Source organism: Anolis sagrei, chromosome 3, assembly GCF_037176765.1.
Source record: "Anolis sagrei isolate rAnoSag1 chromosome 3, rAnoSag1.mat, whole genome shotgun sequence".
In the NCBI taxonomy this organism is placed as follows: Eukaryota; Metazoa; Chordata; class Lepidosauria; order Squamata; family Dactyloidae; genus Anolis; species Anolis sagrei.
In genome coordinates this window covers 10,689,898-10,708,834 of record NC_090023.1, presented here as the reverse complement: position 1 = coordinate 10,708,834, position 18,937 = coordinate 10,689,898, and the positions used below count along the sequence as shown (strand labels likewise).

Sequence of the window (18,937 nt, the reverse complement as noted above, 5' to 3'; positions counted from 1 at the left end):
AGAGAACCTTAAAAAGTGCCTGGGTGGGAAATGGCAGCAGTGGCCAAGGGTAGGTGGTCCCCTGAGCTTTCCCCTGTCTGCAGAATGACCCTCAACTTACCCATGGACCATATCAAAATTCATAACTTTTGTTCCATTACTTATACAAGTTTTCTTATACACGACATTGACATATACAAGAGTATACACTGTGTACAAAGTTAAACCACCAACCTTCAAAACTCTTCACACAGTGCTTTTATGGAGAAGACCCATAGGTCAATGTGGACAACTTCTTTGCTGGAAAAGTTCTCAAGGTGAATCCTTGTCATCTCCAATTAAAATCAAGCTAAGTGAGGAAGGCATTTGTGTGTAAATCCTCAGGTTTCAGATAATTTGCTGCAGGGTAGCACTTATAAATAGGTTGTAGTAGAGGACATACAAGTCAACAAAATTTGATTACAATAAAAGCACAATGGCTGGAACACACAATCAGACAACAGATGTGTTAGGCGTCTGTAACAGATTCATATTCACAGTTCCAGCAGAGTCACAATCATAACTGAACCCCAAAGTAGAGACTCAACCATGTTAAAAGAGAAGGGGGTCAATTCTTCTGCCAGCCAATCAGGCTGTGTCAATCAGAAGCTGGACCCCTGTTCTTCACACACCCGTTCTGCAATCACCAGCAGAATTGACCTCTTTCTCACAGCACCACCGATTTCCAGTTAAATAGATATGGAGAAAGGGTGTTCAGGCTGAAAAATGTGACATAGGGTGCATCCACACAAACCATATAACATGTCTTGAAGACAGGTCAAGGATGGCGTGTCCACAAAATACACACCCCAATATATACTGTAGCATGCATTAAGCCTAAAACATCTCTTACTTATTTATACCTACAAGAAGCACTGCCTGAACATCAAGCAAAAAGTGGGTGCTAGAAACAATATCATACGAAAGCTGACTGGCACAACCTGGGGATCACAACCAGACACAGTGAAGACATCTCCCTTGTGCTATGCTACTCTGAGTATGCATGCCCAGTGTGGAACACATCTCACCACACTAAAACAGTAGATGTGGCTCTTAATGAGACATGCTGCATTATCACGGGGTGTCTGCGCCCCACACCACTGGAGAAATTACACTGTTTAGCCGGTATTGCACCACCTGACATCCGCCGGGAAGTAGCAGCCAGTAGTGAAAGGACCAAGGCAGAGACATCTCCAGCTCATCCCCTGTTTGGGTATCAGCCAGCACGTCAACGACTTAAATCTAGAAATAGTGTAGAAATCTACAGAGACACTTGCTGGAACACCTCAGCAAGCGAGAGTCCAAAAGTGGCAGGCTCAAACCCAGAACCTCAACCAATGGCTGATACCAAATGAGAGACTCCCCCCTGGGCACACAGAGGACTGGGAGACTCGGAAGGCGCTGAACTGACTGCGCTCTGGCACCATGAGATGCAGAGCCAACCTCAAGAAATGGGGCTACAAAGTGGAATCCACGACATGCGAGTGTGGAGAAGAGCAAACCACTGACCACCTCCTGCAATGCAGCCTGAGCCCTGCTACATGCACAATGGAGGACCTCCTTGCAGCAACACCAGAAGCACTCCAAGTGGCCAGCTACTGGTCAAAGGACATTTAATCAACTACCAAACTCGCAAATTTTGTATTTTGTCTGTCTGTTTGTTTGTTTTGTTTTGTTAGAAATGTAATACAATTGACTGGTTGCCCTGACATGACAAATAAATCTCTTTTTTAAAAAAAATCACCATAAAATCCAGTATAAGCCAGATATCGCCCTGCAGTGCATCAAGTATATCCCATACAAGACTCAAAACCAGGAGGGAAAAATGTGAAGCACTCATCAAGACACTGTTAGAGCTGACACATTTTGAAAAAACCCAAAAGTAAAGTAGGTAAATAAGTGCTCTCCCACACCCTTCCCATGGAGATGCTTGCTTTCTGGCCCTTTGTTCTCATTTCATGTTCCCTGCCACAATCTAGCAGTGATCCTGAAGGGACATTGCAATGCACATCAGCGCATTCCAGCAGATTAGCTTTTAAATATTCCTGGGTTTGGTTTGATCCACAATCTGTGGATAACTGTGGCTCCCATTCCAGCCTCAAACAGGTTCCTGGGAAGTTTGTGTAGATGCTGCACAGAGAAACCAGTTTGTTTTAATTCATCTCTAAACTGCATTATAGTTGTTGCATTCCAGAATAGGAATAACCCTCTGATTTTAAAACAACACACGTTGAGTAGGAAAACAATCCTTTTTTTATTGAAGATAAGTAAAAGCAGAAAAATAGAAAAACACTTTAAGGGAAAAGATAAATCCAATTAGGTAAGAAGATAAGCAGGAACAAATTAGTCCAAGGTATAGTTCAGCAAAGTTCAAAAACAAAGTCCAGACTTCTCTAATGAAATCCAAATAAATAGGGAAACGTTGATCCAAGGCATGAATAGGTAATCACAAGAGACAAAGAGTCAAGCCATACAGCATGAATCTTCCAAGCAAGGTTTCATGAGGCAAGAGCAAGAACTTGGCAGGAGTCTGAAACGATGCTTCATCTGACTATATTTCCCATGCGTGCAACTTTGTATCCTCACATTAAGCCATTCCAAGCACTCAGAAATTCAGTTCTTGTGGGTTTTTTCGGGCTATATGGCCATGTTCTAGAGGCATTTCTCCTCTAGAACATGGCCATATAGCCCGAAAAAACCCACAAGAACTGAGTGATTCCAGCCATGAAAGCCTTCGACAATACACTCAGAAATTGTTTTCGTTTTCCTGGAATGCCTCTCATCCTTATCTGTCGAAGCCTGGCAGACCACCGAAGGCCTTGGTCAAGCTGTCTGTTTTGGCTAATTTCCATCCACCTGTCTATAAGCTCATTAGTTCCTTCAGGTGCCAAGTTGTTTTCAAACCCCAAATTCTGGGAACTCTCTGGGAGTGATTCAGGGAGTAAACTCTCATCCCTATACCCTGTAGGAACATTCTCATGGGAAACTACACTTTGAAGCGGCATCTCTATGTCATTCTCTGCATTAATATCATTGACCAAACCATTGCCATCTTGACCCTCATTGACATCATTCGCCACATCCAAAGCACCTTGATCTTGAAACACAATCACAGGCTGAACTCAATAGTGTATGTGTATAAACACCCTTAGTTATGCAGCTAAGCTAATTACGTTAATGATGTATTCCATACAGAATACCAGCTGTTTTACCAACATCAAGATTCTCTTGCTTCCAGCTCTTATGAGTTTTCTGCCTATGTTGCCTCTTCCAGATAGCATAAAATAAAAGGTGCCAGGGCAGAGACAATAAAATAGCCTAATAAAAGCTCACATATATATACAAAGCTATCATGACTCTTCAGCAACTTCCGGAGGGTCCTGCCTGTGTATGGGAAGGGATGAGGAATGTGGAAGAAGTTATATAAAGGTGATTTTCAACCAGGTATAGTGTTAACACAAGCAGAAAGATGGCTTTTTCTCCCCCTCTTGAAGGCAGTGACCTGAAGCAAATGTCTCTTTCTCCAGGGGTTTAGTCCTGCCTTTAATGTCGTAAGATGCACAACAGATTGTAGAAAGTCTGTCTTCATCATAATCCATCTTGCAGCAAAAACATCAACTGATTATGGGGCAGCTATGCATTGTGAAGATCTTTGCATTGTGGTTCATTCCAATAATGAATGACAACAAGAATCTGCCACGGAGAATGGAAAAATGACTATATATTGGACTTTAGTTCCCAGAATCCAAGTGTCTATGCCTGCTGATGGAATCTGAAAGAAGTACTCCAAAAATAATTGTACTGCATTATAGTTATAATGCATTATCGGCATCTCTTAACTGAAATGCTTGAGACTAGAAGTGTTTTGTACTGGTTCATTTAGTCCATTTAGTTTTGTACTGGTCCATTTAAAAGGAAGAGGGGCTGACCAAGGGCAAGATGGATGGATGGCATCCTTGAAGTGACTGGACTGACCTTGAAGGAGCTGGGGGTGGTGACGGCCGACAGGGAGCTCTGGCGTGGGCCGGTCCATGAGGTCACGAAGAGTCGGAGACAACGGAACGAATGAACAACAACACAGAAGTGTTTTGGATTTTGAGATACACATATTTTCATGTATGTGCGCAAAGAGGCCTTTTGAATTAAAATATTTGAATATTTGCATACATATGTGTGATAAAAGATAGATAGATAGAGGATAGATAGATAGATAGATAGATAGATAGATAGGAGCCACTGGTAATGCAGCAGGTTAAACTGTTGAGCTGCTGAACTTGCTGACTGTAAAGTCAGTGGTTTGAATCTGAGGAGTGGGGTGAGCTCTCGCTGCTAGCCCCAGCTTCTGCCAACCTAGCAGTTTGAAAACATGCAAATGTGAGTAGATCAATAGGTACCACCACCAAGGTACCACCGGGAAGGTAACAGCCACACAACTAGGAGTCATCTATGGACAATGCCAGCTCTTTGGCTTAGAAATGGAGATGAGCACACACACACACACTCCAAGAGTCAGACTTGACTTATTGTCAAGAGGTAATCTTTACTTTTGTTTGTTTGTCTGTGTCTGTGTGAATAATGAAATTTCCAACACCCATGACTTGAAAATATTTTAAAAATTCCAAAATGAAAACCTTAATTTTGTATGTTTACTACACTATTACATATAATGGAATTTTGGTATCCAGAGGGGTTCCTGGAACCAAACCTCAGCAAGTACCAAGGGTAGAATGCTTTGATTATACTATGTAACACAATTTATGTTCCTGGGTTATACATGTCATTTTGTAATTGGTTCTGTTATTAAAACAAACGGGAAAAGTTTATTAAGTCTACATAAAAGATTAAAAATGTCATATGAAAGGTTAAAAATAGCACATTGAAAAATTAAAAATGGAAGCCACAAAAATGAAGTTTATGGAGTATAACAGCTACTTTCAAAGTAAGAACTGCACAATTAAAAAGGAACTTATACTTTCAAACCAGGAATTTTTTTTCAAATTTTGTTACATAGGGTTATTTTTAGTTGTGGCTGGTTGTTTTATCAATTTTTGGTTGTACTAATCAATAATGTCTGGAATCCTGTTGTGACTATTCTGATTTAAATGCTATTGCACCTGCAAATTTATATTCTCCAAGTTTGTGCAAGGGTGTTATCCTATTCATAGAATCATAGAATCAAAGAGTTGGAAGAGACCTCATGGGCCATCCAGTCCAACCCCATTCTGCCAAGAAGCAGGAATATTGCATTCAAATCACCCCCAACAGATGGCCATCCAGCCTCTGTTTAAAAGCTTCCAAAGAAGGAGCCTCCACCACACTCCGGGGCAGAGAGTTCCACTGCTGAACGGCTCTCACAGTCAGGAAGTTCTTCCTCATGTTCAGATGGAATCTCCTTTCTTGTAGTTTGAAGCCATTGTTCCGCGTCCTAGTCTCCAAGGAAGCAGAAAACAAGCTTGCTCCCTCCTCCCTGTGGCTTCCTCTCACATATTTATACATGGCTATCATATCTCCTCTCAGCCTTCTCTTCTTCAGGCTAAACATGCTCAGCTCCTTAAGCCGCTCCTCATAGGGCTTGTTCTCCATCATATTCAAGGCTGCTCAGCCACAGTTGTCCTGATATATACCATTGCATTTGCATGATTGCTGCCCTGGAGATTATCTAAGGCTGGCTCTACACCAATGGCTCCCAATCTGATATCCACAAGAACAAAAATATAGTCCACGGCCTCACCGTTACTATGCCATTGCCTCAAAACCACGTGGCAACAAGAGCGACTGGTCTCACATACGTTGTTGTAGTGCCAAGACAACAGGGATGTCGGGACGGGAGAGGCTGGCTACCCACAAAAGATTACTACTACCACATCAGCTCTAGATTATTAAATATGGTTTTCTGTGGACAAGCAGATAGTGACTACTGAGTGGCATATCTTCTATATCAGAAACTAGAGCTGATGTAGTCTATCCATTGCAGTTTTCTGAATCAACACCCCAAATAACCAAACTGAATCTAAAGTTGACCAAAAATTGATTCATTACCCTTTTGGTACTAATGTTGGAAAGTGGTCCCTGGTCAAAAAAAGGTTGGGAACCACTGCTCTACACTGTAGAATTAATGCAGTTTGATGCCATTTTAATTGCAGGTTTTGCAGTTTATTAAAGTCTTTAGTCTTCTCTGCTACAGACAGCTGGCCCCTTACCAAACTACAAATCCTAGGATTCCATTTCATTGAGCCATGGTGGTTAAAATGGTATGAAACTACATTAATTCTACCATGTAGACACACTCGAGGTCCATCACTGTAACCACTGTATTGGCAAGGAGAGTTTGCCTTTGCCTTCTAGAGTTACACAGGCCAATTTAAGGCCACAAGGTCTTTCCAACAGCAGGGTTTACATCCCAGAACAAAAGAAAGATTTCAAAGCCTTCCAAAACATTTGGGAGAAATAAAACACCCTTTGTAAGTGCAAACAACTGTGTGAACAAAAGAGCAAGAAGTTTTCATAAGCCACAGCTCCAAAAACACAAGGCTAACAAGCTGTAAATAGACTTTTCGGGGCAACACTTAACTTTATTTTGGGGCGATTTAGTGGCTCGTTGTTTTCACACTTAACCAGTTTTTAATTAAAAAGTGACTTTTGTTCCTTTACATTGGAGGGAAACTTTCCTCTTTGGATTTGCTCAACAAAAAAGCCACGGGAGCGTGATAGTATTTGAAAGCAAATAGGGCAGGTTCAGTCACCAACAGACCTCACCAATTCATGTCCGTCTCTCCTCCCTTTCTCTCTCTCTCTCTCTTTCTGTCTCTTTTTGGGGAGGTAATCTGCTTATTAGATTCTTATTGTCAGAAGGGATTAGTGTTACGAACCATAGGAATTCCTTTCATTTCTCTGTCAGGCAGGGTAGTGAAGTGTGGCTGCTTTTTCATAACAATAACATTCTGGATTTCTTTTTTCGCCCTGACCCTCCCTTGTCCCCTCATGTTGCCCCTCACCGCCCCACCGCATCTCTTTCTTCTTTTGCACAGAGATTTGCGCTGCCGATTGCGGAGGGCATGGCGTCTGTGTCGGAGGCACCTGCCGCTGCGAGGAGGGCTGGATGGGCGCCGCTTGTGATCAGCGGGCATGTCATCCCCGGTGCAAGGAGCATGGGACATGCCGGGACGGCAAGTGTGAATGCAGCCCTGGCTGGAACGGAGAACACTGCACCATTGGTAGGGGGAAACAATTATAAACAAAGAAAAAGAAATTCCAATTGAAAATGAGTACTTGATGGGTGGGTTGGTGGAAAGGGATGAAAAAAGCATGCTTGTTCGAATTGGTGTGACATTCCCGTAGCATGCACATCTTTTATTTTTTTTATGTTACTAGATATTCATGTTTTGGTGTCATACATCTACATGTGACGATTCCCCCTGTTTCGCGAAGCCAGCAATGTCCTTTCATTTGCCAATATGGCCAAACACACACACATTGTATACATGCTAAAGCAAGGGCTTATCCCCCTCCCTAACCCACATTATTCATAATAAATCATAATGCCAGACAAGCAGGGTTGCACAAACCCCAGCTTGCTATGTTATCTAGCCAATGGTCTGAGACTTAACTTACCCAGTTTAAGATTTCAAATGGTTACTCAGTGTGCCACAGTGTCAGCCATCTTCATTCCTGGTACAAGATGAATCTTTAAGTTCTTGTGGGTTTTTTCGGACTATATGGCCATGTTCTAGAGGCATTTCTCCTGACGTCAGGAGAAATGCCTCTAGAACATGGCCATATAGCCCGAAAAAACCCACAAGAACTTAGTGATTCCAGCCATGAAAGCCTTCAACAATACAAGATGAATCTTCCTTATCCAAAATATTTGGGACCAGACTTTTTTCAGATTTTGGAATGTGTGTGTTTGCATATACGTTGAGAGTAAGGAATAGGAAGGAAAGTGGGTTAATCACACATCCGGTGCCCCCTCCCTCCCAGCTTCCTACCCTAAAGAAGCCACCACTGCCAGAAACCCAATGTAAGAAAGAAAAGAGGAAGAAAGGAGAAGGATTCCACTTACATAAGGATCTTACAAAAAGCCAGACATGCCAGATGCTTCCTCATCTGTCAGTGCCTTTGCAGACCATTTTCAAGAAGTCTGCCTCATAATGCAATGCCATTGGCAAGCAGAAAATAAGCGTGGAACCATTTTGGATATCTGCTTTTTTGAAGGCCTTGTGTAAATAGAGTCCTTTCCTCCTCCTCTTCTCCTTCTCCCATCAAAGATCCTTGAGTAAAAACTCAGCAGATGCTGGACATGTGACTAGCCCCCTTTCCCCAAAGGCAGAATTGAGTGACTGGCAACAAGAAGCCTTCGGTTTGGGAGTATTTTAGATTTCAGATTTCTTGATAAGGGAGCTTGAACTTGTGTGGGAAATTGACTAATGCTGCTTTCCATATTTGTCCGGCCATATGTCTTCCCTGCTGCAATATAAAGTGAGAGAATTGCCCTTTAGTAGGAGGAAACAAACCTGTCCTTTTTGCTATCCTTTTTCTCAAAGCCCAGTTCACTTTCACTGTTGGTGCCAAGGAAAAGGCTCAGCTCCCTTCATCAGCCTACTCATTTAATATAAGGGTCTTTTCATGTGCTGGCGTCTGAACAGGGCAGACACGTGAGCAACTAATCTTGCTGCTTTTCGTGTACCATATATACATCGCTTGCAAACTAATTGGAAAAATAATTCAAGGTGTGATATCAAAATGGTGCAGTTAAGCATGACTTTACCTGCACTATGCTTATTCTGTTATTTATTATAGTGATTTTTCACTTTATCTTCTACTGATAGTCACACACATTGGTGCCCTGCCATGATCCATTAAGATCTGTTTTTTTAAAATTAGATTTATACAAAACATCTACTGCTTTAAAGAGATATAGCCCCCCCCCCCCCACACACACACACACACAACTTCTTTTGTACTTAAAATAACTAGAAGTTAAGTGCAGTACCAGGTCATTTTCCCAAATATCTTTTGTCATTTCTCAAATCTTTCGCTTTTCCGTCACTGGTGAATGTTTGCATCATTTCACCAGCATGTCTGTTTGGCTTAGAAAACATCCTCAAATGTTTTCCTGCTAATCAATTTTAGCAGAAGCTTTCAATGGGTTGCATCCAGCATTGAACCCAGTTGCTTGATATCCCATCTCAAGTTGTTTCCCCTTCTTCATACACTATATAGCAGAAGTTAGAAAAGTGACAATTTCAGACGTCAACAACCAGAAACACCACAGCCAGATTGCTGTTGGCTATACAGTGAGTCCTCCACATTTGCTGGGGTTTGGAGCGCAGGGCTCCCACAAAAGTGAGAAAACTGTGAATTTAAAAAAAACCACTACTTTAATTTAAGAGAACACCTTTCTGGGAAGCTCTCGACCAGTGGTTCTCAACCTGTGGGTCCCCAGGTGTTTTGGCCTACAACTCCCAGAAATCCCAGCCAGTTTACTAGCTGTTAGCATTTTGGTAAGTTGAACGCCAAAACATCTGGGGACCCACAGGTTGAGAACCACTTCTCTAGACCCTCCAGTGCAACTGTGTGGTCAACCTTCACCAGAAGTCACATTGGAGGACCTAGAAATTCTTACAGAGAACATCTTAATCAAATGCATGAATAATCAAATCTGCCAACATCTAATTTGCAAATGTGAAGGACTCATTGTACCAGTGGGGGGATTCTGGGAGTTGTGAACCAAATACATATGCATCGAAGCCATGCTGACATAGGCTAAAGCTTGATCTACACTGCCATATAATGTAGTTTGTCTCTGCATTATATGGTCAGTGTTGATCCATATAATTCTGTTCAAATTCAGATTCAAACGGCATTATATGGCAGCATAGCTCCACCCATAGCTGAAGTATTAGTACCTTTTCCAAGCTCTGCCTTTATAAAAGCTACTCCAGTCATTCCCAACCTTTTTTTTAACCAGGGACCACTTTGACCAGGGACCATTCTCCAACATTAGCACCAATAGGGTTATGAATCAGTTTTTGGTCAGCTTTAGATCCAGTTTGGTTATTTGGAGTGCTGATTCAGAAAACTTCATTGGATAGACCACATCAGTTCTAGTTTCTGATACAGAGTAGGCACCATCTAGTAGGCACCATCTGCTAGCCCACAGAAAACCAGATGTGGTCTATTCAATTTTCTGAATCAGCACCCCAAATCACCCCAGGAACAGGCCTAAAAATGAAAATACCAAGAAAAAATGTCGGACTGTGTTATTATTTGTTGGGCTGTGCTATTATCCATAGTCATAACAGTGAGGCCACGGATCATATTTTAGTTCTTGCAGACCACTGGTGGTCCATTGACCACAGGTTGAGAACTTCTGAGCCACACCGACAGTTTGGATTGCAGTAATGCCATTCAGAGCATTCTCACTCTCTCTAAGGAGGAGTTTTTGAGAGTTATTGCTGGGAAAACTATCAAGTAGAGGAACATAGATATTCTTGACGGGCAAGAAGAGATCTGCCCATCAAGAAAGTAGCAGCCAGCACCTATAGGAGGTTCTATAGGCTTTTTGTGGTACCTTGTGGTGACATGTGGCTTCCATTTCGATAGAACAGTGAATTTGCTATGGATATGTTGTCTGGACTACAGCGGTGCAAATTGCTCTGTGCAAATAAAAAATCTCTGCCCGCTCCAACCCTGCCAATGAAATGTTCCTTTTCTAGCCATGGGTCAACCTCAAACTCCTTTTCAGTATTCCAAAGTAGCATACCCTCCAAGGGTCAAGATTTTGCCCTTCCTAGAGGACTCAAGCAGAAGCAAACAGCTATAGCCTTTCTCAGCTTGTGAATAACTTTTCTTGTTAATTGCTTTCATAACCATCGTCGGATGTTGCTTAACCATACCTATCCCAGTTTTCTTATGTGAAATTATATTTCATACTCTTTGTTTAGGTCCCAGGGGTTTTGAAAGGGGTGCATTCAATCCCTGTTGCAGATTGCTCAATGCCCAGATATCCTACCCAGTGGCATAACTGGATCATATATTTCCATAAACACATAAGGCGTCTCAAGAGGAATCCATTTCTCAGACAGTTAAGGCATAGACTTAAATGAGTGCTTAGTCCAGCAAGAAGTTCTTGCATACCTTTAAAACCCAATCATTTTGAAAAATCAGAAAAAAGGTTGCAGTATTGTCACAGATGAAAGGACATTGGTGTGGAATTTCATTGCGTGTGACAAGCATCTCCCTCATCCCGGTGTGATTTCCCCGCATGGCCACCTGCATCATGGATGGTAATCTCCCTTGTGTCTTGTCTCCTTGCCTGCTTTTGCCTTCCAAAACCTAATATCCCAACAGCTGGACCCAAATACCTATCTGTAATTGATACATTGGTACAAGTAACATGGTTAGGAATTAGTGGCACACGTGAAACAGATTTCTCCTAATATTCCTTCCCTGTAGGCCACAAAGTAAAGGAAGAGATTCCTGTTCAGATCCATGCTGATGTAGGATGACGTCCTTTGGTCCATGCTATCTTAGCTTTTCTTTGTTTAATAAGGTTAAGATGCCAAGCTGTGGTCTGAAGTAGATGTTCTGACGTTCATGATGACATTAGCTGCCATCTCCCATCTTTTTCCTGTGACATAGATTGCAGTGCAAAATATATCTATCCATCAGAGTTGGATGTTTGCCCAGCTCCACTGCTACCATCAGGGCTGGGAAAACTCATAATCTGGTGATGTGATGTCCCCACACCTTTCAATATTGTACTTAGAACAGCACTTTCTTTTGTTTACCTTGAATCTGGTGAAAGCGATTGGGCAGGTTCATGTTGAGCATCCCTAATCCACAATCAAAACTTGCTCACAAGGGCAACATGTTTGCTTTCTGATGATTCAGACCCCATATACACTGCCAAATAATCCAATTTCTGAATCCAGATTACCTGCTTTAAACTGTATTATATGGCAGAGTGGACTCATATAATCCAGTTCAAAGCATCACCAGCCCCAGCTCCTTCAAGGTCAAGCCAGTGACTTCAAGCATGCCTCCAATTCATTGTCAGTTTAAGGCAACCCTTGGGCAAGTGTATCAAGGGATTTCTTGGCAAAATGTATTCTGAAGAGGTTTGTCATTGTCTTCTTCTGAGTGTGACTTGCCCAAGGTCACCTAGTGGGTTTCTATACCTTAGAAAGAATTCAGATCCAGTTGTCTTGAAACCTTAGTTTAATATTCAAACCACTATTCCATGATTGCAAAAGCCACACTATGTGATTTAGTAGATTGTGCATCTTGACAGAATCCCAAGAAACTGGGTTGTTGTAGGTTTTTTGGGCTATATGGCCATGTTCTAGAATCATTCTCTCCTGACGTTTCGCCTGCATCTATGGCAAGCATCCTCAGAGGTTGCGAGGTCCCACCCTGGACCTTCCACAGATATATAAACACAATTTTCCTAGTTTCCAACAGACCTCACAACCTCAGAGATTGTGAGGTCCCACCCTGGACCTTCCACACATATATAAACAAAATTTTCCTAGTTTCCAACAGACCTCACAACCTCAGAGGATGCTTGCCATAGATGCAGGCAAAACGTTAGGAGAGAATGCTTCTAGAACATAGCCATATAGCCCAAAACCCTACAACAACCTAGTGATTCCAGCCATGAAAGCCTCCGACAATACATTCCCAAGAAAGATCGCAGTCTCACAAAACTATGATATCCAACCAGGTGAATATATAATCTTTCCCACCATTTCCCTTTCTGGGAACTGTAGTGAAGCTATCTGCCATGAATGCAATCAGCTATTCTAACCTTCCAAGAAACTTGACAATTTCCCCTAATTCAGCCAAACTTTAGTAATCAATTACATTTCCTCTTCAAAATATGAATCCAGTGCATTTGACCTACCTACTACCCATTGTAGACATAGTGGAGTCAAGACTCCAAAGGAGGGGGTGGCCCTCAAATACTTTCAAAGGTCGTGACCCTTCTAGGTGGGTGGTCTTCCCCTAAGCCCACTTTGGGAGGAGTAGGGAAAGAAATGGAAAACGCAAGGAGTCATCTGAGAGGCCGATTGAAAGGACCGTGGGAATGGTGCCCAAGCCAGAGAAGCAACCCTCCCCTATTCGCACTCCAGAACATTATAAATAAGAGCAAGGCACTTGGCAGGAAGAGAGCAAATGAGAGCTTTATCTGAAAATCACACACACACGCACATACAAAACCTCTCCCCGCAAAAGCACTTTTCCTTGCATCTGGAGTTGCCAATTGCTTTCAAGAAAAGGAGCTGTTCAGTCACACCACTGCGAGCTAAAATTTCTGGATCCGTTTTATATTCTTTCTCTCTCCTTCACTCATCTCCCCCCTCCTCCTCCTCCCCATCTCATTTGCTCTCTCTTGGTTGCTTTCTCTCTCTGACCTTAAGCCAACCACTTTAAACTCTCTTTTCTTCTGCTGAACCCCTTCATATCATCGGCGTACTTGGCCTCCCCCTTTCGAGAGGTTAATTCATCGTGTCAAAGCAGTCAGTCGGAGGCGGTTGCATGGAAAAAGCACAAGGCAAACTTTCCTCCATTCCAAAAAAAGACCTTCTATGGTCTACAGCAGACCCTTGGCTCTGCTTTATATGAGTCTTATAGTCAATGTAGGTTATATCTCTCGGAATTATCCATCACTTTCTCCTCCTTAACATCCCTAGTTTAAGTGGTCACAAGTCTGTCGAGAGAACACTTCACAACCTAGCCCTGAATAACCTAACCCCAGCCTTGCAAGGAACAGTCAGGAGACACTCTCTATCTGTGGTCCTCAACCTGTGAGTCCCCAGGTGTTTCAACTCCCAGAAATCCTAACCAGTGGTAAACTGGCTGTGATTTCTGGGAGTTGTAGGCCAAAACACCTGGGGACCCAGAGGTTGAGAACCTCAGCTCTCTATGCTTTGTTTCCTACTTAGAGGAGATCTAAAGAGAGTAACCAGGACCTCTTCACAAGTGCCACCGGAATCACTGCAGATCATGGCGATTCTGATGATGCCCATCTAGGGGTGTGGCGAACCTATCACCTCACACCCCTCATCGTCTGACTCACCAATATCCTCATCCCACAGGGGGAAGTGTCCACTGCCTGCCTTCCTGTCACCTGTCACCTCATGCCCTTCATAACCCAACTCACCAACATCCTCATCCCACAGGGGGAAGTGTCCATCACCGGGCTTCCTGTCACCTCACGCCACTCATCACCCAACTCACCAACATCCTCGTCCCACAGGGGGAAGTGTCCACTGCCCGCCTTCCTGTCATCTGTCATCTCATGCCCCTCATCGCCTGACTCACCAACATCCTCATCCCACAGGGGGGAGCGTCCATCACCGGGCTTCCTGTCATCTCACACCGCTCATCACCCGACTCACTGACATACTTATCCCACAGGGGAAGTGTCCATCACTGGGCTTTCTGTCACTTCACGCCCCTCATCGCCCGACTCACCAACATCCTCATCCCACAGGGGGAAGTGTCCACTGCATGGCTTCCTGTCAACTATCACCTCACGCCCCTCATTGCCCAACTCACAAACATCCTCATCCCACAGGGGGAATTGTTCACCACCCAGCTTCCTGTCACCTGTCACCTCATGCCCCTCATCATCTGACTCAACAATATCTTCATCCCACAGAGGGAAGTGTCCACTGCCCGCCTTCCTGTCACCTGTCATCTCATGCCCTTCATTACCCAACTCACCGACATCCTCACCCCGCAGAGGGAAGTGTCCACCACCTGGCTTCCTGTCACTTTACAGTCCTCATTGCCCGACTCACCGAGATCCTCATCCCACAGGGGGAAGTGTCCACCACCCGGCTTCCTGTCACCTGTCACCTTACAATCCTCATTGCCCGACTCACTGACATTCTCATCCCTCAGGGAGAAGTGTCCACTGCCCTGCTTCCTGTCACCTGTCAGCTTACGCCCTTTATTGCCCAACTCACAGGGGGAAGTGTCCACTGCCTAGCTTCCCCCCCCCCAATCCCCCATTGATCCAAGGCAACATGTGCCAGTTCACCATTTCCTTTACAATGGAGCCCCGCAGAAAGTTGCATTTCATCATGGGATGGGAACTAGCAGACTCCATCATAAAAGAGAAGGTGAACCAGCGCATGCCGCCAATTTCACCCTCATCTGATGAAGTCGTAAGAGATGTCCCCTGCTGTCCTCGATCCAGATCAGAAAACAAAGCCTTCTGGTTTTTAATTTTAAAGCATCTCTCCTCCCTTCACGTTGTTGAAAGTTAAAAAGGACCAAAAAAGGAATCTCAGTGAGTTTTCTAAAAACAACTTGAATACTAAAGCAAAGTACAAAAATTAAAAGCAGACATTGGAGAGGTTTAGGTCTTCTCCACTGGCAATGAGCCTTTCCAGATGGAGCAGGGGAGAGAAACAAATACTTCCTAAATGTATTCTGTAGTTGGAGGAAAGGAGAAACACATTCGATGTTCTGCTGCTTTCCTGCCATTTCAGTTATAGCATCGTTTCTCAAACTATACTCCTCCAGGTGTCCAGGTGTTTTTTGGACTTCAGTTCCCATAATTCCTAACACCTGGTAAACTGGCTGAGATTTCTGGGAGCTGAAGTCCAAAACGTGTGGAGGAGCACAGTCTGAGAAACTCTGATTTATAGAATGTACTAAATATGCATCAGATTTAACATATGCCTATCATCATAGGCAGAAGTTCTAAGGATACCGTACTGCCAAAAAGGATGAAAACAATGGGAAGGAAGTAATTTGGGAGGCAGGATTTTTGGACAGAGATTTCCTTCTTTGCCCTATGCTGTGATGTTCCATAATGATTTAGCTCTATCAATGAATTTATTTTATTTGTCGTGTCAGAGCAACCAGTCCATTATATTACATTTCTAACAGAACAAAGCAAACAAACAGACAAAATACACAACTTGTGAGTTTGGTAGCTGGTTAAATGTCCTTTGACCAGTATCTGCCCACTTGGAGTGCTTCCGGTGTTGCTGCAAGAAGGTCCTCCATTGTGCATGTGGCAGGGCTCAGGGTGCATAGCAGCAGGTGGTCAGTGGTTTGCTCTTCTCCACACTCGCATGTCGAGGATTCCACTTTGTGACCCCATTTCTGAAGGTTGGCTTTGCATCTCGTGGTGCCAGAGCGCAGTCTGTTCAATGACTTCCAAGTCGCCCAGTCTTCTGTGTGCCCAGGAGGGAGTCTCTCATTTGGTATCAGCCATTGGTTGAGGTGCTGGGTTTGAGCCTGCCACTTTTAGACTCTCGCTTGCTGAGGTGTTCCAGCGAGTGTCTCTGTAGATCTTAGAAAACTATGTCTAGATTTATCAATGAATGATAAGTGGGAAAAAGAAAAGTGAGAAAATACATTATTGGTGGCCACGTGGAATGGTTGCTAGAATTGTGGAAAACACCATAAAATCAGTGACCCTTTATTCCCATCTTTTTTTCCCCCTTGTCTTCTCAGAAAGTGTACTTTTTTTAATTTTGTGGCTGAAAGTGTTGCTGCCCTGCCCTTTTTCATCTCACTCCCCTGTACTAAAGGCTTGCATTGTTGTTGTTCCTGCTGATGCTGTTATTGTTGTTGTTGTCGTCTGCCATCCCCTCCCTTCCCCTTTTGATCCCTACCCTTTGCCTCTCTTGCATCCGCACTGTCGTGTACGAAGCTGTACTGCACTTGATTCAATCCTACTTTACATGTCCTTGTCTTTTATCTCCCAAGCTCACTATCTGGATAAGGTAGTGAAAGGTATGGTGGTCTTCCTTCCTCTTTTCTTCCCCGCCGTTTGTCTTTGTGTTACAGACCCAGCCGAAAGACACACACTAGGCAGGCAGACACCCACCACATCCCTAAAGAGAGTGCAAGTGTCAACTTAGATCACATTTTCTCTCCATGCTCACAATACTCTCGCCTAAAAGTCTGGCTAGAAATTTAGGCTGAGCAAATGTATTTGAGACGTCACCTCGCACCAACTTCATGTCCGTGTTTCTTCTATCCTCTCTGTTCCATCATTTGTTCTGAACTGGCCAAGTTCTCCAATATAATGTGGGGTGGAATACCAGTCTTTTGGGCAAGGTATGTTTTTCACACAAGGGATGGCCCAAGAGATGAAGACCAGGTGAGTGTGTCTTATATGAAGCCTCCTTGCTTCCAGATTAAAAGAAAGAATCGTGACCATGACCATTGTTTTTGTATCCTGATGTAGACTTGGCTAACTACTATATTTCTTCAATTACGCGCATAAGCAAATGTTTATCTTCGTCCTTAAAGTTTCTGTGGGGTCAACTATGGTTAAATATTGCAAACACAATCCTACTTAAGTCTCTTTCTCTCTACCTTGGGAAGTCTGACTTGGTCACGGTAGTCCACGCTCTGGTTACATCCCGTATAGACTACTGCAATGCTCTCTACGTGGGGTTGCCTTTGAAGACTGCTCGGAAGCTTCAAATGGTCCAGTGTTCAGCAGCCAGGTTGCTAACAGGAGTGGCACTAGGGAGCATACTACTCCTCTGTTGCGCCAGCTCCACTGGTTACCAGTTTGCTACCGGGCACAATTCTAAGCGCTGGCGTTAGCCTATAAAGCCCTAAACGGTTCTGGCCCTACTTACCTCTCCGAACGCATCTCCTCCTATGAACCAGTTAGGACACTAAGATCATCTGGGGAGGCCCTGCTCTCTGTCCCGCCTGCATCACAGGTGCACATGGCGGGGACGAGAGACAGGGCCTTCTCAGTGGTGGCCCCTCGGCTGTGGAACGCCCTGCCTGCAGATATCAGATCGGCCCCCTCCCTGCTGGCGTTTCGGAGGAAAGTGAAGACCTGGCTGTTCGAACAAGCATTTGATTAAACAGTGTAATTGAACATAGGAATATGGAATAATAGATAATGAGACTGGATTCTGATTTTACTGTTGAGGCGCTAATGATTGTTATACGGATGTTTAATGATTTATGTTACAGTTGTTTTTAATTGCCCTATACTTGTCCCGTGATGTTTTGTATTGATGTTGTTCACTGCTTTGAGTCGCCTGAGGGCTGAGAAAAGCGGTATATAAATAAAGTAAATAAATAATAATAAATAACTATTTAGCAAAATGATAATCAGCCACCATATATATCCAAAACCAACCAAATGCAACTGAGTTCTGCTTGCTGCTTAATTTTAGAAGTTGGGACCGGGAAGAGTTCAAGTTTTGTGCCATCTGGGCTTCTAAGAATGGAAAGCTGCTCTAGGGCTGAAAGTGATTTATTTCCACCCTGAAAGGGGAGATTTCAGAAGGTTGGAGGGCAGGAGATGGTGGGCATATGCAGCCCATGGTTTCTAACCCCTATATTAAATTTTTTCAATATTTTGAAGTGTGCAAGACAGGAAAGCGAAATAAAGAATGCTTCTCTCGGTATTTGAGAATATGATAACAACAATGAATGGAGGGATCATTCTTAATTCCTTACACTTTTGCATGTCTTTGTTCATAGTTCTGTTCTATTCTGTTTCCATCTTCAATTCTTAAGAAAAATCATGAAAATGTGCAAAACAAAATTCATAATAGGCACAATTTTGAATACATTTTGTCTAACATACTACGCTTATGCACGGATTCAATTTGGTTGGTTCTCTTTGGCTAATCTGGCTGGTCTGGCTTTTTCAGATGGCTGTAATGGCAAGGGCTCGGCTTCCATGGTTTTTTTTTTTGGCACAACAGAACAGTGGCTATCTAAAACCAGCTGCCTTTGGTTACAAGTAAAGTACAGGAGGGAGGCAGCTGCTAAAAGGAACAGTGCAAGAGGCGAGAAGGCACCACTTCAGGGCCTGCAAATCAAGAGAAAAGAGAGGACTTTTTAAAGGAAGCCCACGGTAGAATAGCTCCAGGTCGATCGCTCTTCCTTCCCTGGGAAGTGGGGAATCAAC

General features: G+C 43.5%; 1 protein-coding gene across 12 annotated transcripts in view; it reads left to right on the top strand.

The window, feature by feature from the left end:
• The window catches only part of TENM4 (teneurin transmembrane protein 4), an 892,306-nt gene that overhangs the window by 718,269 nt on the left and 155,100 nt on the right, over positions 1 to 18,937 (top strand). For 7 of the 12 annotated variants that reach the window (XM_067466483.1, XM_067466479.1, XM_067466480.1 and 4 more), the window contains 2 exons: positions 7,047 to 7,232; positions 16,753 to 16,779. In XM_067466483.1, the coding sequence (XP_067322584.1) occupies positions 7,047 to 7,232; positions 16,753 to 16,779 (213 nt within the window). The remainder of the gene's footprint in view (positions 1 to 7,046; positions 7,233 to 16,752; positions 16,780 to 18,937) is intronic. The other 5 variants (XM_067466482.1, XM_067466489.1, XM_067466488.1 and 2 more) reach the window with 1 other exon arrangement.